General features: G+C 43.2%; 1 protein-coding gene across 1 annotated transcript; it reads right to left on the bottom strand.

The window, feature by feature from the left end:
- Positions 1 to 5,978: 5,978 nt before the first annotated feature.
- Positions 5,979 to 20,971, bottom strand: LOC120032021 (transmembrane protein 168-A-like). The gene is made up of 5 exons (XM_038977931.1): positions 20,650 to 20,971; positions 19,212 to 20,495; positions 16,194 to 16,336; positions 9,716 to 9,990; positions 5,979 to 8,096 (listed from the first exon to the last, which is right to left on the bottom strand). The coding sequence occupies exons 2-5, from the start codon at positions 20,367 to 20,369 to the stop codon at positions 7,549 to 7,551; spliced, it is 2,124 nt and encodes a 707-aa protein (XP_038833859.1). The 5' UTR covers positions 20,370 to 20,495; positions 20,650 to 20,971; the 3' UTR covers positions 5,979 to 7,548.
- Positions 20,972 to 23,641: the final 2,670 nt, after the last annotated feature.

Consider the following 23,641-nt stretch of genomic DNA (forward strand, 5'->3'; position numbering starts at 1 on the left):
AGCAACTCCATTTCAATTCTCACTATTTGCTGACATCCAGGGGAAGGCGTATGCAGTGCATCTCAACCAATAGAAGACATGCAAATTAATAAACCGACCTCAGAACAGCCTGCAGATTTCAGATATCTCACTTCCTCATAGGAAAATTGCTCCAACTCGAGTTCTGTTTTACTCACAGATATAATTCAAACTGTTTTAGAAACTAGAGAGTGTTTTCTATCCAATAGTAATAATAATATGCATATTGTACGAGCAAGAATTGAGTACGAGGCAGTTTAATTTGGGAACGAAATTATTACAAAGTGCAAACAGCACCCCCTATTGAGAAAAGGTTAACAGCAAACATTAGCCATGTGGCGAAGACGTGTCCAACTCACTATAACGCAGCACAAATAAAATACCGAAAATCGCAATATACTGATATAAACTGATATAACTCGGTTTAAAATAACTACATTATGATGTTTTTAACACCTATATCGAATAAAATCAGAGCCGGATATATCTAACGCCTATAACGAGAGCTTTCAGAATGCAATCCTGAGGTCTGTCTTGCGTCATGACGAACGTTGAAAAGACTGCACACCCGGTTCCAAGAGCTTTTGTACGGCCTCAGATCTACCTAGACACCCCATTCCAATTCTCACTGCTTACTGACATCTAGGGGAAGGCGTATGCAGTGCATGTCGACCCATAGATTACATGCAAATTAATAAACTGACCCTGGAACAGAGTGCCCGATTTCAGATTTCTCACTTCCTGACAGGAAGTTTGCTGCAAAATGAGTTCTGTTTTACTCACAGATATAATTCAAACGGTTTTAGAAACTAGAGAGTGTTTTCTATCCAATAGTACTAATAATATGCATATTGTACGAGCAAGAATTGAGTACGAGGCAGTTTAATTTGGGAACGAATTTTTACAAAGTGAAAACAGCGCCCCCCTATTGAGAAAAGGTTTTAATGAATAGGTTATGCTCCGGTTCAAATATTATCGATTATGTTTGTTAAAGACAACCTGAGGTTTGATTCTAAAAAACATTTTAAATGTTTCTACGACCATTTCGGATACTTTTTGGGATTTGTCGAACGGAACACGGCTTTTGATTTTTCATCATAACGCGCAACCCAAATGGCGTTTTTTTTGTGATAAAAGTAATATTTATCGAACAAAAATAACATTTGTTGTGTAACTGGGAGTCTCGTGAGTGGGAACACCCGAAGATTATCAAAGGTAAGCGATTAATTTGATTGCTTTTCTTACTTTCGTGACCAAGCTAGCCAAGCTAATATAAGGCTAAACTGTTATAGCATTGAAAGCTACACTCACAAAAGCTTGGATTTCTTTCGCTGTAAAATATATTTTCAAAATCTGACACGATAGGTGGATTAACAACAAGCTAAGCTGTGTTTTGGTATATTTCACTTGTGATTGCATGATTATAAATATTTTTAGTAATATTTTTTAATCTGATACGTTTGGAAGTTTCCGTCTTCCTTTCAGGACCGGAATGAGGCTGTAGTTTTTTTCATCATAACGCGCAACCCAAATGGCGTTTTTTTGTGATAAAAGTAATATTTATCGAACAAAAAGAAGAGTTGTTGTGTAACTGGGAGTCTCGTGAGTGGAAACGTCCAAAGATTATCTAAGGTAAGCGATTCATTTTATTGCTTTTCACACTTTCGTGACCATGCTAATTTAGGGCTAGCTGTAGCATTGAAAGCTACACTCACAAAAGCTTGGATTTCTTTCGCTGTAAAATATATTTTCAAAATCTGACACCATAGGTGGATTAACAACAAGCTAAGCTGTGTTTTGGTATATTTCACTTGTGATTGCATGATGATAAATATTTTTAGGAATATCTTTGAATTTGGCGCCCTGCAATTCAGCGGTTGTTTAGGAAAGTGAACCCGTATTCGGTATCCGTAGATCAGAGAAGTTAATCAGTTGCCAGCCCAAGCTTCAAAAGACTTCTCTCAGTTCACTCAGAATGAAGAGAGAGAGAGTTCTAAGAAACCTATTCTATTGCCTGAAAACAACCATTCGGTACAAAAACAGTATCATAACATAATCTTGTAATTTGTTTTACCCCTTTTCTCCCCAATTTCGTGGTATCCAATTGGTAGTTACCGTCTTGTCCCATCGCTGAAACTCCCGTACGGACTCGGGAGAGGCGAAGGTCGAGAGCCGTGTGTCCTCGAAACACAACCCAGCCAAGTCACACTGCCCACTTAACCCGGAAGCCAGCCGCACCAATGTGTCAGAGGAAACACCGTGCACCTGGCGACCTTGTCAGCGTGCATGCACCCGGCCCGCCACAGGAGTCGCTAGAGCGCAATGGGACAAGGACATCCCAGCCGGCCAAAGCCTCCCCTAACCGGGACAACATAGTGTTTATTGTGCGCCGCCACATGGGTCTCCAGCTGCGACCGAGCCTGGACTCAAACCAGGATCTCTAGTGGCACAGCTAGCACTGCGATGCAGTGCCTTAGACCACTGCGCGACTCGGGAGGCTATAATCTTGTAATTTTGCTACCATACGGTCCTGCATCGAATGAATCAATAATCTCATCCCTTTACTCCAGCAGCCAGTCAGGCCCATTTCCAACCAGAGAGAAGAGAGAAATTCAGTACATTTACCTCGCAACAAGCAGATGCTGAATGACTGTGAGCAGCACACTTAAAGGCCCGAAGGACACACAGGAGAACAGACAGACCATAGACAGCCCATACCTCTGAATAGGAAAGAGTGGAATGAGCTCATGGTCACAAGGTACTGCATGATGGTTCATATTGCAACAATGCAAAGGCTTGAAAACATAACGAATGAGACTAGGAATAATGATGTGTACTTAACCCGATTGTGGAGACATGGATAAATGAAGACAATAAGTGATTTCATATTGGTGTGTTGCTGTCTAGCAGTGAAATAAGATTTCTAGAAGATGTTTTACCTATGGCCTCCTACTGTGAGCTATGTCAATGTTTCGGTTCTTCCAAGCACGCTTCTTTCAAGTGACTTAATTCACGGTTACAAAAGCATGATATACAGCTAAGTAATGCTCAAATACAGTCTGGATACCAGACGTCGTGACGTGATTATCATTAATGTGATGACTGCTAATCATCGAATAATTACCTACTACGTTTAATTATTACTCGATTAAATTAATCATGTAAAAATTGTGTCTCAGCCACCAGTATTTATGCTGCAATAGTTTGCGTCGGGGGGCTAAGGTCAGTCTGTTATATCTGGAGTATTTCTCCTGTCTTATCCGGTGTCCTGTGTGAATTTAAATATACTCTCTCTAATTCTCTTTTTTTCCTCTTCCTTTCTTTCTTTCTCTCTTTCTTTCTCACTCTCGGAGGACCTGAGCCCTAGGACCATGCCTCAGGACTACCTGGCCTGATGACTCCTTGCTGTCCCCAGTCCACCTGGTCGTGCTGCTGCTCCAGTTTCAACTGCCTGCGGCTATGGAACCCTGACCTGTTCACCGGACGTGCTACCTGTCCCAGACCTGCTGTTTTCAATTTTCTCGAGACAGCAGGAGCGGTAGAGATACTCTGAATTATCGACTATGAAAAGCCAACTGACATTTATTCCTGAGGTGCTGTCCTGTTGCACCCTGCTGGTCATCTATGAACATTTGAACATCTTGGCCATGTTCTGTTATAATCTCATCCCGGCACAGCCCGAAGAGGACTGGCCACCCCTCATAGCCTGGTTCCTCTCTAGGTTTCTTCCTAGGTTCTAGCCTTTCTAGGGAGTTTTTCCTAGCCACCGTGCTCTACACCTGCATTGCTTGCTGTTTGAGGTTTTAGGCTGAGTTTCTGTACAGCACTTTGTGACATCAGCTGATGTAAGAAGGGCTTTATAAATACAGTTGATTGATTGACAATTAACTCATTAGGAATTTGGGGCACCACGGAAAAGTTAATTTAATGAGTTACCATTTCCCGAATTATCTCAAGAATATATCGATATCATACCAGTCATCAATTAATAATTTCCTCATATCAGTTTCATTCTGAATGTCATTGACTTCATAAATCTGCACGAACCCCAACCTAAGTGATGAATTAGCAATTCACAAATTGGCTTAATTATTTATTTACTAACTAAATAATCACACAGAAACACACACACGGTATAGGTTATTGATTACTAACATAATGCAAAGAAAACAGTCCCTAGTGGACTAACCCGATATGACGGCTTGTTACACAATGGAAAGGAGGTGGGGAAAGATAAAAATGTAGATGGAGACAAAGAGTGGACTTATCGTACATACATTTGGAAACTAGGCTCACTGTAAATATGAATATTTAGTACCTTAATAACCGCTCATTCGGATTAGTAATGCAACATATATTTACGTGTAGATGTCTTTCTCTGTCGTCTCTCTGTTGAAACAACTCGATCTGTCTATGGGGAGTAGTTCGATGTAAGTCTCTGGTTGTCCACCAGAGGTCACAATGTCCATCTTAGTTGTAGGCTTCTTTTGTTCTGGAGTGTTCTTAGAATGCTGAGGGGGGGGGGGGGGGGGTCTGGCGATCTGTCAGCCCTGTGCCGAGCTGATCTGGCACATTTGATCCCCACTAAGGAGAGAGAGAGTCTTGGCACCACTCACGCACATCATTTTGCCTGAGGAAGGCCCTAAAAATTGTCAAAGACTCCAGCCACCCTAGTCATAGACTGTTCTCTCTGCTACCGCACGGCAAGCGGCACGGAGCGCCAAGTCTAGGTCCAAGAGGCTTCTAAACAGCTTCAACCCCCAAGCCATAAGACTCCTGAACATCTAATCAAATGTCTACCCAGACTATTTGCGTTGCCCCTTCCCTCCCCCTCTTTTACACCGCTGATACTCTCTGTTGTTATCATCTATGCATAGTCTCTTTAATAACTCTACCTACATGTACATATTACCTCAACTAACCGGTGCCCTCACACATTGACTCTGTACCGGTACCCCCCTGTATATAGTCTCGCTATTGTTATTTTACCGCTGCTCTTTAATTACTTGTTACTTTTATTTCTTTTTAAACTGCATTGTTGGTTACGGGCTCGTAAGCAAGCATTTCACTAAGGTCTACTACACCTGTTGTATTCGGCGCATGTGACTAATAACATTTGATTTGATTTGTATTAGGAAAACATTTTCTGATGGGCCCAAAATGCCCACTCTGTACAGATGAGGCACAGCCTGCACGATAACAGCCAGTCACCTGCAGGAACAAACACTATGAACCATGCCTATGTAGGTTTTTTGGGTAGCACTATATAAGAGGACTGAAGGGACCACCCTGGCAGAGCTGGTAGCAGACTTTTACTTTGTACGTGTGTTTGTTGTAACCTTTCCAGTTAACTGATACAAAATAGTGACTCATTTATTATTGACTCAATGTGTTCCTGGTGTTGAATTTCCACCACAACGTGTTGAGGAAAGGGGGCCTGAAGTGAAAGCTTTGTGTCCAGCTAAACTCCCCGGTGAGAGAGAGAACTGACAGCTTTTTACTGCAGCATAGGACAATTATTCCTACATCTGTCCGGACTTCTAGGTTCCCAAACCCAATATTTGCAGCCAACACTAATATTTATACAGCGAGGGTCTGTATTTGCTCAATGTCTGTAAACCATGCCATATTAATGTCTGGAATTGAGTCTGGAATTGGAACGGATGGCTAGGCTATTTCATGATTTTGTCTCTATGTATCCTTCTCTTCCTCCTCTCTCTACCCATCCTATCCTCTCAAACCACAACTGAGAGACAAGCAATTATGTAGAGGCGATTGGGCCCCAATTGAACCCATTGACTCTGCTTTCCAAACTAAACTGAGTGACTCTTTTAATCTCTGGGGTAAATTTCCCATTTCAATGTCCAGGTAGATACCAGAATGTTGCTGAGCTGCACAGGGTTTTTGACAAAACGCAATTCATTTCAATATATACGTGATCAGCACATGTATACAACTTTCTACATATTCACTTTATTTATTATTCCAGCATAACCCGAGATAAGGCATCACATTGGTTCAAATCAGGACAACAAAGATATAGCGAGACAAAAGGCTTGGCTTTCATTTATATGTAGAATAATACAATTTGACCTTTTTAGCATAAACATCACAGTGTATCAGAAAGGCAGCATCACAGAGAGAGCAAGACAAGCACCAAATGAAGCAGAAAGGTCGGCCAACATGGGTCACCATGGCCATCGAAACCAATGAGGGCACAGTGAACGGTTTATGATGCAATGATAGGCTACAAGTGGTGAGTCATTGTTTTTACAGTGGATTCGACGCCAAAACAACTGCAGCAAACTGGCGCCAGGCAGGGAGCTGTGTACTGTATATCCCTGCAGCTATATAGATCCCGTCAGGCTGACCAATTGTCAACACTTCCTCCTCCTCCTCACACTGACGCAGCACATTTACTAAATTCATGTTTAAAAAAACTAATCAATGAATTAACCACATTTTGTTGTGATCCATCTAATAGAACAGAATGTGGTGCTGAAATAAGGTAATAAGGCTTTCATCTCATAATTGTAAATAGTCAATAGAAACCAACACCAAACGCAAGGCAAGACACTGGCCAAGACTCTTGAAAATTGTCCCAAAATCTTTGGCTAGACATTTTAAATGGTAGACCCTGTACACTATCAGTTTCCAAAGAGGAAATAAACATGACAAACAATCACAAATATCTTCCCAGAAAAAACACGTACGAAATAATGATATATAATGATATATTACATCTACAAAGTAACACAAGGCACATAGGGTGGATGTCAGTAAACCATAGATTCACAGAATATTGTGGAGATTGTCTACTTGTACCATTAGATACAAGGCCCATACTAGCATGGCGATAAGACTGATTGCGGTGATGGATATAGCTTTACCATAGAAAGCAGGCCTATTGTGGTGACCACTTTACCACATGTACTATTGGTGATTGTCTACACATGACTTACCATAGATACTGATGATTGTCAACACATTTACATTTTAGTCATTTAGCAGACGCTCTTATCCAGAGCGACTTACAGGAGCAAAAACTAGATTATTCACCTAGTCGGCTCAGGGATTTGAACCAACAACATTTCGGTTATTCGGTTACTTACTCAACACTCTTAACCACTAGGCTACCTGCTGAAACTCCATTGTGATTTCCTTGCCTGGCTACTCATCAACATTGCTCCGGCCCACTGACGTTTCTAGAAGTCTGGAGTCTGGATTTGCCTCCCTCCCCGACGATTTCTAGAATGCGAACACAATCTGACCAATCTGATTGGTCCCAGAAACCGATGGGTTGGGCCAGAGCCTGCCTACCTGATGACGTTATCAACTTGGATTCTCTGATTGGATTGTCTGTAACGAATCTAACCAATCACTGATTAATTTGTTTTGAAGTCACACAAACAACTTCTAGGATGGCAGTTTCAGACTGACTGTATGTAGCGATTGATAGAGCAGAGGAATTAAATTCAGGGTGAGTGGTCAGGCAAGTGATCTCCCAGGTAGACATACAGCTCAGTCAGTCTATGAGTGGACCAGTTTGATGCCCTGTCCCGTGTCCAGTATATTGGGAGGGAACCAGCCCAGTTTGAGTCGCCTAAAGCACCTCAGACACACTCCACACATCCAGAGGAGGTTGAGCCCACAGCACCAGTTGGATAGGTGCACCAGAGGATAGGTAGCCTGGGGGAAGTGGGTCTTCCAGTGCTTGGCCACGTCGCTCCCAGTGGGAAGATGGAGCGTGTAGTCGCTCCAGTGTTTCGACACGCCGTAGGCCGCCGCCACCATCCTGCCCTTCTCCGACCACTGGGTGGCGCTGTCCGGGTTGCAGTTGAACTCCACCCACTCCGAGGTGAAGTCCCCAAGGCGGGGGGCGACCCAGCCTTCGATGTCGCCAGCGGGGGCGAGCTTGGCCCCTTGCACGGCCACGTAGACTCCCTCCATCCTGCGGACCTCCTTTACCCAGGGCATGGAGTTCTCTGTGTCCAGGACCAGGATGAGACGAGAGGTGAAGCCGCTGTTCTTCTCCTTCCACCACTCCAGCAGCTGCTCCAGACGCAGAGAGTCTCCTCCTGGTAGAGAGAGAGAAACAAACATTTTAATAACCCCAACCCTAGTCCTAGGCTGGGACAAACAAGGAACCATTTGCGAAAAGCTGATATGATTCATATCATAACATGCACAATGTAAACAAAAGGAACGTGAATAGTCAAGTTATTTGTCAAATCATCTCTATTGTTATTCTACAACGACACGCCCGTATGGCCTATCCCTAGTCTAAGGCACCTAAATCCTGAGTTACAGGGACTGCTGTCTGTTTGGGCACCCTTCCTCTGTGGCAGAAACGTGAGCGGCGTACGAGTGTGTATATGTGTGCGTGAGCGGCCTGCGTGATTGAGTAAGAGTGCCAGAGACACCCCCCATCCGGCTCTTCCCAGACCGTTCTGTAAAGCGCCCGGGTTGTTTTTCTCCTCGGCCTCCACTGCTCAAACACTGACACGGGGTATGACAAGCAGTATCCTTCATGAGGATTAATACGGCAGTGCGCTCCATGGCAGGAAGATTAAGAGGTGCCCGTAGATGGAGCCAAGATAAGATATTTCTTTACAGTTTGGGAGCTGCTCAGAAAGGGACTGGTGAAGAGGAGCAATACACTGGGTGGTCGTGACAAACTGATGCTTAAAAGTACAATTTGGGTTTCAGGGGAGCACCGGGGTGGTATACTGTGGCCACGTTGATGTTTTCACACATATTACTAGAAGACTTAGTTGGTCCGTAGTTGGATCTGTATCTTTAGGAAGAAAATAGATACTAGTTTTTTTTTAACTGACTCTGAATGTTAGGAGTTTAGTAGCTAGTTTGATAAAGGTTTTAAAAGTTACTCTAATCATAGCTTACAATGTACAGTATGATTCAAATATATTCCTTCCTTAATCCATTAAAGAATAATTGGGTAATAATGCTAATTAACTACACTCATTACAGCCGACTTGCCTGACGAGCCACGGTGACGGTCTGCGTGTATTTGAGAAGGTCAAGGTGGGTGGTGAGTAAATAAGGACATTAAAGACAAAAGGTAAAAGTAGTCTGGGTCCATGGAGAAAATGAAAAGTTACGAGTGGGAGTACATTAATGGTCAAGTCATGTTTAATTGTCACCGAGCTTGTCTTCGTAGCAGCACCACGCAGTGATAAAGCGTGGGCGCGTGTTGGCAGCCACTGAAGACAAACTTCAGTTATCACACTGGGGAAATGTTGGACTCTTCATTTCTACATTTCTTCATAAGTGTCGCCATGGATTAATGAAAAGTACAGGCACAAATCACACTTTATTGGTCACATACACGTGTTTAGCAGATGTTATTGCGGGTGTGGCGAAATGCTTGTGTTTCTAGCTACAACAGTGCGGTAATAAGGTGTTAGATATAACACACTGCATCTGGAAGACGACAAAATATTGTGTACTTTTCTCAGAAACAAATGGAAAATCATGTTTTAATCTAGTCTGGAAATAAATAGGTGCAGAATAAACATTGATAGAAGATGAGAGACGGAGGCAAGAAGCTAGTGCGTTGAGGAGAGGCAGCCAGCCAGCCAGCCAGCCAGCCAGCCAGCCAGCCAGCCAGCCAGCCAGCCAGCCAGCCAGCCAGCCAGCCAGCCAGCCAGCCTCTGTAAGCTATGGTGACCCTCACCTGCCAGTGCCCAGGCCCCGGTGTGCTGCGTATGCCCGCTGTAGAACACCACGTATGTATCATGGCGGGGCCCGTCGGCCGTGCGAAGCTCCAGGAAGGCCTTGAGCTTGGCCTGCAGGGCCTCCAAAGTCACCCCGCTGGTGGAGTAGTCACAGCCAAACGTCTCAATCATGTGGTGGGAGAAGAGGCGCTGCACGCTGTTCAACATGCCCGTGGAGAGCACGTTCAGCTCCTGCACCTGGACCGGAGGTAGGAGGGTGGGCTGGCCATCTGGCCTGTGGAGGGAAGGATGAGAGGATGGGTGGAGGACATGAGGGAATGAGAATGAATATGAGGAGAGAATGGCAAGTGGAGACGGAGAGCAGAATTGAAAAGAGGAAGATGAGAATGTAGAGTAAGAAAATTAATAGAGGTGAAGACACTCGCAGTACAGTAGAGATGGAATGTGTGTGTCTGTGTGTCTAAAATTAGTGAGAATAAAGATGGAGAGGAGTCCTGACCTAACAGCACCATTCGGAGGTCAAGACAGAGAAATCTGTTTGATCCGACACACCTCTTTCTCTCCATCCCACAGCACCAGGCATGAGGCCAGGAGTCAAGGCTGCCCCAGTCTCTGCCCCACTCACTCTGTATCTGTCTGTCCCTGTGCCTGGCATTACAACTTCCTCCATTCACTCATATAGACATCTGCATAACTCAAAACATGTCATCTTAAAGTTGAGTTATTATGATCTTGAGAGAGACCTTGGGCTGGAGAGAGTTATGTTTAAATAATGACTAGATTTTGTCTGAGTAGTTGTATTGAGATGACTGGGGGGGGCAGTGGATGACATGGCTGTTGGAGGCTGACGTGACAGATGTGTAACTAACCTGGCCTGGGTCTTATCTACACAAAGATGGAAACATATTAGTCTCTCGCTATCCCCTTCCCTCTGTCCTCCCTCTCTAAAAGTCTCTCTCTCTCTCTCTCTCTCTCTCTCCCCCGCACCGTCTCTCACTTTGTCCCTGTCAGACTATCTTTCCTTTGCTCTCTGTCCCTCGTCATTCCCTTCTCCTCCTCCTCTTTCTCATCTTCCCAAGGGGCCCTCATCGTTGTAAAAACATGATCTGAACCCATCAAACAGTAGATAATACACTGCTATATTCTCAACATGCTCTCTGGTCTCCCGCTGGGGCCTACATCCGCAGCCCTGGAATACAGAGCAGATGTATGGGCCTGCATCCGAATCACCACCACAGACAGACTAAGTGCTAACCGCCCCAGCACAGAGATAGAGTCAGAGTCTGAAATGGCACCCTATTCCCTACATAGTGCACTACTTTTGACTAAAGCCCTATGGGTCCTAGTCAAAGGGATAAGGGTGCCATGTCGGACAGAGTGGTCCTGCCTGGTCGTAAACACATCTTCCACCCACAGCCACTTAGTATGCCAGGGAGAGAGCAGCCTCAGGGGGGAAACATTAGGGTCATGTTTATGCATGGCTATTGGGATATTTTTTCCACTTGGTTTGTCCAGTGAGGGAATTGAAATTATGGTCTGTCCCGCTGGATGTTGTAAAGTTACGGTATTTTTTTTAACTTTGGTGCAGGGAAGATTGATGATTGTGGAGATGAAGAAAGTGAATGTGGGTCTGTGTGTGTGAGGTCTGTGTACGTGTGTATACTGAATTGTGTCAGGGTTTCCGTTAGGAAAATGTGGCGCCTGACTTTTGATCGGCAGCATTTTAATTTAACATTTGAGACATTTACCGGACCCATATGCATTGAGCGCATAACCTGATTAGGGCGTCCACCCACTGACAAAAATCACATTTCGATAATTTATCTTCACAGAACATGCAACTCGAGGATGCAACAGCGTGCGCCCTTCTTAACGAATTCCAATGTGCACTTTGAAGACGTAAGAATAACGGCCACATTTACTTTTCATCAGCCAACAAGACGAGTAACAAAGAACAAAATCACTAGCCTATGTCCATGTACTATCCCGCTTGGTAGAAAAGTTGACCTATTCTTATGGTCAGCTTGTCGTTCTGTGCAAGAAAGAAATAGCCTGTTCCAAACAGACTCTGAGACAGTTATGGGATGATAGATCTCAAACTAGTAGCCTAGATAATTTTTTTTTTTTAAATAAATCTTTAAAAAGCAATGAGGCTGATGCAACAGATCAGAACGTTTAGATTGAAAATGTTGATAAACTATTATTTCTTCACATTATAAGTTTAGCAATGTGCACAAGGCAGTAAGCTACGCAAAGATGTTTGTTCCATAATGCAATTAGTGGAAAAACACCGTTGTCAAAAGCAAACTGCAAACGGTTTCATGTGACAGAGATAAAAATATTTGTTTGAAATTTAGAAAGAGGGGAGATCTAAAGATGCAACAACTAGCATGGGTTGCTAATATGAATAGAGGCATGTTTGAATACCCATACTAACATTCTGTATACTACATACTTAATGAGTATATACACTACATAATATGAGTTCATTTTAGTTGATCCGAGCAGCTAACTAGCTAATGTTGGCTAGCAACTTCCAGACACAAATGAAAGAACACCTCACTCTGACCATTTTACTCGCCCTAGCAGAGCTGGTAAGACTGTTTTCATGTTATCCAGAGCGTTAGTGACTAACTGTGCTGCTGGCAACAATTGAATGACGCTTTTTTTTGCTGACGTTTACTGCCACCGGCCATATTCAACGGGTGTTGAGCGTTGGTAAATTTACATTTAGCAGTTATTCCGCACTCTGGCACACTAACGAGAGTGCTCTGAAATCGGAGTAGATAGCCAGAATTAACAATGTCCACTGAAACGCACAACGACTATACCACTTAGCTAAGAATTGTGTGAACAATCAAGTCAATAAACGTCTGGTAGTTAGTTAGATAGTTAATATACTGCCTGGCAAGTTCAATGTATTAGTAGCCAACTAACGTTAGGTAATACTGGTACATACTGCTGTAATGCTATGCGGTTGGTAAGGATAGCATAGCTAACAAATTGTCAGCCAACGTAAGTTATTTGAAAAGTCAGGACTTTACTACATTGCTCAACATTTTCTTAACATTTGTGATAATTAGTTAAATGAATTTGTATCCGCTCTCGTCGGACTTCGGCTGCATATTTTCCGCCATTTTCTTCAAATCTGAAAATGTTGTGAAGCTACGCCCATTTTCTGAAGTATTGCATTATGGGCCCTGAAAGCACGGAAATAGTGTACACTGCTTGGTTACTTCGTATTTTGGCACGACATCTGGGAACTTTTTGCATACTAACTATAACCAATAAGCATACTATATACTCAATTCACGTCACAAATAGTATGGTTAGTGTGAGTATTGAAAGAAAGTTGATTTGAAAACCAATAGAACATGAGAGAAATATGCTACTGGTTTCAATGGTTTATAGAAGTCTTAAGAGAAGAATTGCCTCCATGTTTCTATGGTCGGATTTTACTTTGAAGCAAGGTAAGTCATGCCTCATAACATGAATTAAAACGTTCAGGTTTCAAACCGTTAAATATGTGTTTTCAAAACGCATACTGCTTCCAGCTCATCGCAAAGTGGTGTGAAACATGCTGAAGCCTGCCTATACCGTTGCCTATATGCACTTGAATGGAGAATGGGAAGCGCATTTTAATTACCAGTTGAGAAATAAAAATAGTAGCTCTTCTTAAAATCGGGGCCATCAAAACAGTTTTTAACACGCGATTGTATTTAGAAATGTTACGCAATGATTGGGCTTATAAATGCGAGTTTCACTCCAGCAGCAACAAATCAACTGTTTGAGGAGCTGTAGCAGCAGCTCTCACGCTGTGTGACAGATTTTCCACTCATAGGCTCTGTATGCTGTGCGCGTGTGATAAACCTAATGACTAACGAAAATACACATAGAATTCCACAAAATTATTCAAATGATCTTATAAACCGACAAGCATGACCGGTCAAATGTGTTTGCCAAAAGCTGGCTATTAGCGGCTAACGGAGACCCTGGTGTGTGTGTGTGTGTGAGTTCTGTGTACATGTGTCTACGTAGTCTGTGTGTGTATATATATATATATATATATATATATATACACAGTTGAAATTTTACATACACTTTAGCCAAATACATTTAAACTCAGTTTTTCACAATTCCTGACATTTAATCCTAATACAAATTCCCTGTCTTAGGTCAGTTAGGATCACCACTTTATTTTAAGAATGTGAAATGTCAGAATAATAGTAGAGAGAATGATTTATTTCAGCTTTTATTTCTTTCATCACATTCCCAGTGGTTCAGAAGTTTACATACACTCAATTAGTATTTGGTAGCATTGCTTTTGAATTGCTTAACTTGGGTCAAATGTTTTGGGTAGCCTTCCACAAGCTTCCCACAATAAATTGGATGAATTTTGGCCCATTCCTCCTGACAGAGCTGGTGTAACTGAGTCAGGTTTGTAGGCCTCCTTGCTCGCACACGCTTTTTCAGATCTGCCCACAAATTTTCTATAGGATTGAGGTCTGGGCTTTGTGATGGCTACTCCAATACCTTGACTTTGTTGTCCTCAAGCCATTTTGCCACAACTTTGGAAGTATGCTTGGGATCATTGTCCATTTGGAAGACCAAGCTTTAACTTCCTGACTGATGTCTTGAGATGTTGCTTCAATATATTCACATAATTTCCATCCTCATGAAGCCATCTATTTTGTGAAGTGCACCAGTCCCTCCTGCAGCAAACCACCCCCACAGCATGATGCTGCCACCCCCGTGCATCACGGATGGGATGGTGTTCTTCGGCTTGCAAGCTTCCCCCTTTTTCCTCTAAACATAACGATGGTCATTATGACCAAACAGTTCTATTTTTGTTTCATCAGACAAGAGGACATTTCTCCAAAAAGTACAATCTTTGTCCCCATGTGCAGTTGCAAGCCATAGTCTGGCTTTTTTATGGCGGTTTAGGAGCAGTGGCTTCTACCTTGCTGAGCGGCTTTTCAGCTTATGTCGACGCGTCTCCTTCCTGAGCGGTATGATGGCTGCGTGGTCCCGTGGTGTTTATAGTTGCGTACTATTGTTTGTACAGATGAACGTGGTACCTTCAGGAGTTTGGAAATTGCTCAAGACTTGTGGAGGTCTACAATTTTTTCTCTGACGTCTTAGCTAATTTCTTTTGATTTTCCCATGACGTCAAGCAAAAAGGCACTGAGTTTGAAGGTAGGCCTTGAAAAACATCCACAGGTACACCTCCAATTTACTCAAATTATGTCAATTAGCCTATCAGAAGCTTCTAAAGCCATTACATAATTTTCTGGAATTTTCCAAGCTGTTTAAAGGTACAATCAACTTAGTGAATCTAAACGTCTGACCCACTGGAATTGTGATACAGTGAAGTAGACGTGAAATAGTCTGTAAACAATTGTTGGAAAAATGACTTGTGTAATGCACGAAGTAGATGTCTTAACCGACTTGCCAAAACTATAGTTTGTTAACAAGAAATGTGTGGAGTGGTTGAAAAACGAGTTTTAATGACTCCAACCTAAGTGTATGTAAACTTCCGACTTCAACTGTGTATACGGGTTCGTGCCGTGGGGGAGATCTTTGTGGGCTATACTCGGCCTTGTCTCAGGGTAGAAAGTTGGTGGTTTGAAGATATCCCTCTAGTGGTGTGGGGGCTGTGCTTCGGCAAAGTAGGTTAGGTTATATCCTGCCTAGTTGGCCCTGTCCGGGGGTATCGTCGGACGGGGCCACAGTGTCTCCCGACCCCTCCTGTCTCAGCCTCCAGTATTTATGCTGCAATAGTTCGTGTCAGGGGGCTAGGATCAGTCTGTTATATCTGGAGTATTTCTCCTGTCTTAAACGGTGTTCTGTGTGAATTTAAGTATGCTCCCTCTAATTCTCTTTCTCTCGGAGGACCTGAGCCCTAGGACCATGCCTCAGGACTACCTGGCCTGATGACTCCTTGCTGTCCCCAGTCCACCTGGTTGTGCTGCCGCTCCAGTTCCAACTGTTCGGCCTGCGGCTATGGAACCCTGACCTGTTCACCGGACATGCTACCTAGTCCCGGACCTGCCGTTTTCGACTCTCTCTCTACCGCACCTGCTGTCTCTAACTCTGAATGATCGGCTATGAAAAGCTAACTGACATTTACTCCTGAGGTGCTGACCTGTTGCACCCTCTACAACCACTGTGATTATTATTATTATTAATATTTGACCCTGCTGGTCATCTATGGACGTTTGAAGATCTTGGCCATGTACTGTTATAATCTCCACCCGGCACTGCCAGAAGAGGACTGGCCACCCCTCATAGCCTGGTTCCTCTCTAGGTTTCTTCCTAGGTTCCTGCCTTTCTAGGGAGTTTTTAATAGCCACCGTGCTTCTACATCTGCATTGCTTGCTGTTTGGGATTTTCTGTATAGCACTATGTGACATCAGCTGATGTAAAAAGGGCTTTATAAATACATTTGATTGATTGATTGTGTGTACGGTTATATACCTGCTGTAGCTGGTAGGGACGACCACAGCGTAGCCCACAGATGTGCCCCCCAGGCAGCTGCCCAGCTCATGGAAGAGCCCGTGGACCAGAGACTCCAGAGGGAGGACCACCAGGAACACACTCATGAACACACCATTGGAGGGCTATAACACAAGAGAGCATTTCATTTGTGATTTTTTTTCAATGTATTGAAGCACAAGATAATTTTGCTATTTAGATACACACATTAAAAAAAATCCATCACAAGGCTTCAGCTCAAAACACCCATGAAACACAATCAAGTGAAGCTGTGGGAATGAGTAAGAATGAAGCCTTTTCAAAGATAGTCTAAGTGAATTCAAGGCCACAAGCTATAGGTCTACCCAATGGACTCTATTATACAAATTCACCAAGCTGTTAAAATTCAGTAAATACATAACTAAATAATTTTATGATGTTGCCATGACGATTTCCACATAGCCTTGCGATTCCTCAATTACACTTGTTACATTCACATTTGCAATTAAAATCCTTATTAAAACTCATATTTTTCCTCAATCCGACTTGTCCAATTAGCGAGGCACCGGCAAGGTTACCACATCAGAACTCCCTACTTCCTTATTAGCGAGTCAGTTTTGGATGGAGGCGGCAGACTTCTTGTTAAATTCAGCGACGACTGCCCAAGGCCTCACAGCTGGTCCATCATCATCTCCTCAGTCCTCATTTGACAAAGCAACACTGAAGCTCTTATGCAATCCCAGCATTCAACCCCTTTAAACGTAGAGCAAGGCTATAGGCCTAGATTATAGAAACAATTCAAGGCTATAGCTAGGCCTATATGTTTGGTAACATGGACACTGAATTGTATATTTGACTTTAAATGTTTAAGAGTGTGTGGGTGGGTTGAATAAGTATTCTTGCTTAAAGACATGCTCCAGTACTTTGGCGACTAAGATGTATTTATTTTTTATTTTTTAAACCTCCCGCTTTGGGCTGGATATATCAATGTGCTATGAAATACCAAGTTTGAAAGTGACTGCTTCTTGAAGCTGTGCCGTGCCATTTTCCTCACATTTCCCCCCACATGGGCCAGCAATTAGAGTTCTAGCCAATAAGATTCAGCCCCTCGCATTTGAGTGACAGCTAGCAAGGCACCTGCCCATCGTTATCCAGCGGTTGCAGTGTGGGCCCAACGGCTCAGTGATGTAGTACGCAATTTTTGTGTACCGCTTTTGGCTCGTGAGTAATATTTTCAAAACTACCGGCTAAAAAGTATACAAAGTTACAGGAGAATCTCTTTAAGGGTAGTTCCATTTCATTTCATTTCAGCAAGCCATGACAACACCCACCATCTCTGATAGTTCTGAAATAGTTTCTGTAGTTAGAAACAGATAAGATAAGCATTCCTGAAACATTATTTTGTTGAAAACACTATTTGAACTCTGAGAAACTAAGCTAATTGATTACACCCAAATTGTCCATTTCAATCATAGGATTCATATAATATTCATTAAGTATAATACCCAACATCCGATTTGGACAAAACCACTTCTTAAAATGACTAAGACGTGAGGAATCCAAATAAAGAGTCAAAAGCCACCCATGTACCCCACTCAAAACAAGCCCACCCCAACTATACAGTATCAGTTGTCTATGTTTGGCAAGTATTATGAAGCTGCGGCTTGGAGTATTGTTTATTCATCCTATGTTATGTATTGTGAATTTGGTGATGTTTTTTTTGTTTCCTGTTCAGCGAAATTAGCCATTGAAGTCGCTTGCATTTCCCCCCATAAATGAGTGTGAAAGTACCAGGTTTTGCCCACTAGATGCTGCTCATCATGCTCGTACTACCACAGCCTTTTATTAATTTTTCAAGTCTCTTGTGCTTACTAAAAGGTAGTCTTTATCCCAATATCAAATAATTTGAGTAACAATTGATTGTGATTGTTTTAACTTAAAATGGTCAAAGATAACCAAAAATAGATTCTTAGCAAAGAGCAATTTCACAAGCAAGAAATTTGCTAGGATTGTCTAGGAGTGGGGAGGGGGAAACTGAGACCTAGCTGAGAGATTTGGAACTGTATCTTATTGGTCTATTTACTAATTTACTGCCTGGTGATGTCAACAGTCAGGCCAAATCTCCATCCCACCAAAACAGGCAGAAATTCAAGGTGGCCTTTTCAGCTTTTACAACCTCATAGTGTGGAAATATATAAAACACAGAAAAATCACATTTTTGACTGCACAGGGCCTTTAAAATGGACCCATTGCAACTTTAGGTAGAAAACCAACAGCTGTTGCTCATGATTAAAATAAATGGTGGGGTCATAGCTTAAAGGGATACAGTGAGATTGACAATTCGTTTTTCTACCTACCCAGGCTATGTCTACGCGTGCAGTATGAAGGAAATTACACACAGTTTTTTCCCCGCGAACCAATGATGACGCAACTCGCCTAGCGTTAGCGCAATAACTGGAAGTCTACAGGTACAGTAGCATAAGCTCGCTGGAGATCTTATATGACGTGGCAAATAGTTGGACATGCCTCAGCGTAGCCGGTTATGCTAATAGCAGATTACAAGGTAAAGCTAAATTAGGGCTAAATAACTTATGGCTCTTTATGTAAGGATATAGGCATATTAAAGAGCTAATTCACTTGGTCACGGTTGAGAGCAGAAGCAGCTCTCCTCTCCGGCTTGGGACTGTCTTGTGAATGCATGCCAGGCCTCTAGCAAGCGTCATTCTCTGGGGTTTATGACGTGAAGCTTGATGTTTCAATGTTGATGATGCTACTCACCTTGCTTTGTTATTAGGCTATGCAGCTATCGTGGTCAGGTCTGTTTCGAATAAGATCATTCAAAATCTAATCAATGATTTGAATCTTCTCAATGTTTGCAAAACCAAAATAAATGAAAAGCTCAGATCAATCACTCAATCCATTGATCAATCAGCTAACGAATTTATCAATCCATCTTCTCATTCATCAGTTTAACATATATTACCCTGCCAGTTCACCATGTAGCAATATGTAGCATCTTACCTGCCAGGACACAGCTGCCAGAATGGCTGTGGACGCCAGGCTGAAGAAGACCAGGCGTTCAGAGATCAGGCAGAAGTGTCTCATCCCCCGCGAGGCCATGACCCGGTCCAGGCTTCGTGACTCTGACTGCTGGACCGAGCGTGCCTTCTGACAGTCACTCAGCTTGGTGTGGAAGCCCCACAGTGTGATCAGCAGCACCACGTGGCAGACTGTCCAGAACAGGCCAAACACACAGAATCCAGGGATCACCAGGTACCACAGTTCTAGATGGCTCATCTTTAGAGCGGATAGGACGAAGAAGGCCATCTCCACAAGCCCCAGGGGGAGCAGGGAGAGTCGACACCAGACACGTCCCCAGGAAAGCAGGGGTAGCCAGCGCTCGGTGGCCCCTAGGCTGCTGAAGTAGACGTCCAAGAGGGGTTCACAGATCAGACGGCCCAGGTAGCAGCCCAGGGCGAAGGGGTTGGTGGTTATCCCCACGGCCTTGAAAAACAGCAGGGAGGTGACCAGGGTGAAGCAGGCCAAGTTGGGCAGGGCTAGGAGGGACTTGACACGCAGGCCCACGATCAGAGCTCCCAGTGCCACCACTAGGGCAATGAAGGCCATAGATTTGTGCCACAGCATGGTGGTGCTGGCAATGCCAAAGCCCAGGAGTTCTAGGAGCTCCTCGGACGAGAGCAGGGTGGGTTTATAGTGAACGCAGCCCATTATCCTACCTGTTAAGGCCCACACTGTCCTCAAAGCCACACTAGCCAGCAGCAGATAGTTAGTAGCCTGCTCCTTCACATTCTCCTCCAGCGAGGGACTATTGAGGAAGCACAGGAGGCCCAGAAGGAAGCTAAACCACAGGTGGAAGAGGCTGAGACTGGCCCCCTCCATGGAGAAGTAGTAGTAAAGGATGCTGGCGATGCCCAGGACAAAGAGACCCAGGATGAAGATAACAAGGATCATGGGCTCGTCAGTCTGCTCCCAGCGCACGTACAGGCCCAGGCATACTGCCACCATCAGGTTGAAACTGGACAGGTAACCCAGGCAACGCACCAACGACCACATGTCCACCTTCCCACCGGGCGCAGGCCCGCTCTCCTCCTCTGGCTCCAGGCGTGACATGGCTGCGTAGAGACAGTGGCTGAGGCTGTAACAGCTCCTCCTGAACATTCAACTGGGGGGACTCATGAGTCAATGATCAGATATGTCACTGACAGTAGCAAGTTTGTGTAGGTTTTGTAACAGACTGGGGAACTTGAAGTTAGGCAACATTATGGATGAGATCGATGAAATAGACTGTGAAAGGAGAACGTATTTTGTGAATGTGAAAAATGTTTACATTAATTATCATCAACAACAATCATCCTAATGTAGCTGTCATATGTTTGCTGGATGACAAGCAAGTAAACAAACCGTTTTAATTATCACAGCAATAAACGTTGACACTCACCAGTTGCTACTGACAGAAGATTAAAGACAGTCAGCAAGCGCTAGCTACGTGCTTCTGTCAATAGCACAAGAATGGCTAGCACATAGCACAAGAACGCCATAGCACAACAATAATGGCTAGTAACTAGCTAGTTAGTTGCGCTGCGTCGTAAGGTTAAGTAAGTGATGACATCTCACGCAATTCCAGAGGCATCACAGTAAAACTACTTCAAATCATCAAATGTATTCACAAATAACTATCGATGACAAAACGAAAGATGAATCTTGAGTTGCTTACGCTTGTCTAAAAACTTTTGTTCGTTTCTAGTTCAGAATGTTTCCGGACTCCAAACTACGGCAAAGATAATGGGACAAAAACAGTTGGGATTTTGCGTTTGCAGGGAAATCGAAAGTGGTTTCACAGCAGGTTGTCCCTCTCAATAAATTATTATTCCATTAGAGGTGACATCAAGGAAATATCATTATTTATCAATCAATCAAGATAATTGTAAAAATGTCATTTTAACATTCATTGATCAGAAAAGACAACCACCTCTAGCATATAATCATTGCATCCACATCCATTGTGTGTCCTCTATGGTCTGTGAAGATTTCACAGTGATGGTGGCCTAGTGGTGCCAAGGGGCACATCTCAAATGACACCCGACTCAAATATGAACTTTTCCACACACTGTAATGTAGCTCTAGTAAAATAGTACACTATATGGGAATAGCCAAAGAGAGATTACACTGGTTAATTATGATACTTTCTGGGAAATGATTATGTGGAGTAGTGTGACTTTATCTCAACAGGGGCACTGTGGAGGCAGGGGTCTATTCGTTTTCTATTTTTCTCTCTGTGTTGTTGGGAAGGGCCCGTAAGTAAGCATTTCACTGTTGTTTACGAAGCATGTGTAAAATGTTATTTGATTCAGGGTTTTTTTCTGACTGACTGACTACTGTAGGGAAAATAATGCACATACTCCCTCCCTCCCTCCCTCCCTCCCTCCCTCCCTCCCTCCCTCCCTCCCTCCCACACATCACTGTGAAGCCCACAGAGCCAAGAAACGTCTGAGCTGGAGACTGGAGACACAATACATAACACAGCCGCGGCCCTCATCGAGAATCATATCAACCTACTGTAATTGGAGGGATTTAGGGCCCTGAGTTTTTCCCCACCGTTTCATATGATGACATGAGCAGGAAAACTCTAGACCGTAGTTATGAGCACCATGAGTATCAGGACCACACAAATGTTCTGTATAGGTTACATTACATACATTTGGTCAAGGTGAATGATGCATTTGGTCTTGAGGATTGCAATGTAAATACCATAAATAAAATTGAAAAATTCAAATTCTATGGTACCCATATCTGTAACCACCAAGCCCAACAGCCGGCTTTTTGCAACGAAAATCTCAGCGTTGGGCTTTGAAGACCAAGATAATAGTATAGTGATAGTGAGGAGAAGCCTTTTAAAAGGTTCTGCTGATACAACATGATAAATGTCAGGATGGGATGAACATCAAGGAGGCTAATTCACTATCCCGAGGCTATGAAGCATCCAAAAAGTATCTGTGTGTGTGTACATGTGTGTACATGTGTGTTTGTACTAGATTGACATTCAACACACACAGCTTATAATTAAATAAATACACAGATAAGGTGATATCTCACCTCACCTCTCACCTAAGTATTGGTAGGGCAAAGTGAGATTCTGCAGAGATAAGTGTGTGTGTGTGTGTGTGTTTGTGTGTTCGTGTTGGTGCGTGTGGGTGCTGTACCTGAGGTACTGTAAAAGTGAAATGTTAATATAATAATATAATATAAAGTGAGTGTGTTTCTCTCTGCTGAGCTGACTGGGGAAGACTAAGGCAGAGTGTCGCGTGGTGAACCGGAGGGCCTGAAGGGTACGGAAGTCACACCCGTTTACACTCCGGGGAAATCGACTGATGATAGGAAGAAAGAACACCTGTGAGTGTTTCAGAGTGTATTAAGAGATCACTTTTTTATAAATACACCCAATTAGTCCACTTCAACCTCGCTCTTGTTTCCTCAATGAAATATCGAGGTCGTCGTGTATTAAATAGGCCACATATTTCCTGCAAGACCACGATAACTGTGACAATAGAATTCAAGTGATCATTTTTTCAATTAGTCCAGAGTTGCTTCATCCATAATTGAACAGGGTGTCCCGCTCTTAATGTTTGGTTAGAACGTAAGACTATTCTTGGTAGGCAGCACAGAAAAGCAGCTCAGCAGCACCTGCCCCACCACAGCAGCAGTTCCCTGGTGTGCTGTTTCCACGAGGCAGAGAAGACTAGATCCCCCGTGATTACTTCTTCTCCGAAACCCAATCAGAGCTCATGAATGGTGTCGATGTTTTCATTGCCTCCTGTAGGTCACAGGACTCAATGAATGAACTCCCACGTAAAGAGAGAGAGAGAGAGAGAAGGAAGAGTAGAGTGGGAGGGAGAGAGTGGTGAAGGAGAAAGAAGGAGAAAGAGAGAAAGAACTAGAATATATAGAGAGAGAGGGAAAAAAGAGAAGGAAAGAGGGAGATTCATCTGAATGATGCAGTCCGGGTCACATCGCGTGTTCGTCATTCTTAGATGTGAAATAAGATGTGGCAAGATTACTTTACAACAACGTTCTGAGGAAACATGGCCACCCTAATGGAACCACTACCATCCAGTATCCATTGTTGGGGAGAAATAAAGTACATGTTGCTCAACTAGTAATTTAACTACATTTTCAAATGTTTTCCGTAGTTAATTACTTTTTTGCCATGTAGTGGTGTAGCTACAGTGAATTTGGAAAGTATTCAGACCCCTTGACTTTTTTCACATTTTGTTACGTTACAGCCTTATTGTAAAATTGATAAAATCGTTTTTTCCCTCATCAATCTACACACAATACCCCACAATGACAAAGCAAAAACAGGTTTTTAGACATTTTTGCAAATGTTTTAAAAATAAAAAAACATATCACATTTGCATAATTATTCAGACCCT

Source organism: Salvelinus namaycush, chromosome 38 (assembly GCF_016432855.1).
Source record: "Salvelinus namaycush isolate Seneca chromosome 38, SaNama_1.0, whole genome shotgun sequence".
NCBI classification, from domain to species: domain Eukaryota; kingdom Metazoa; phylum Chordata; class Actinopteri; order Salmoniformes; family Salmonidae; genus Salvelinus; species Salvelinus namaycush.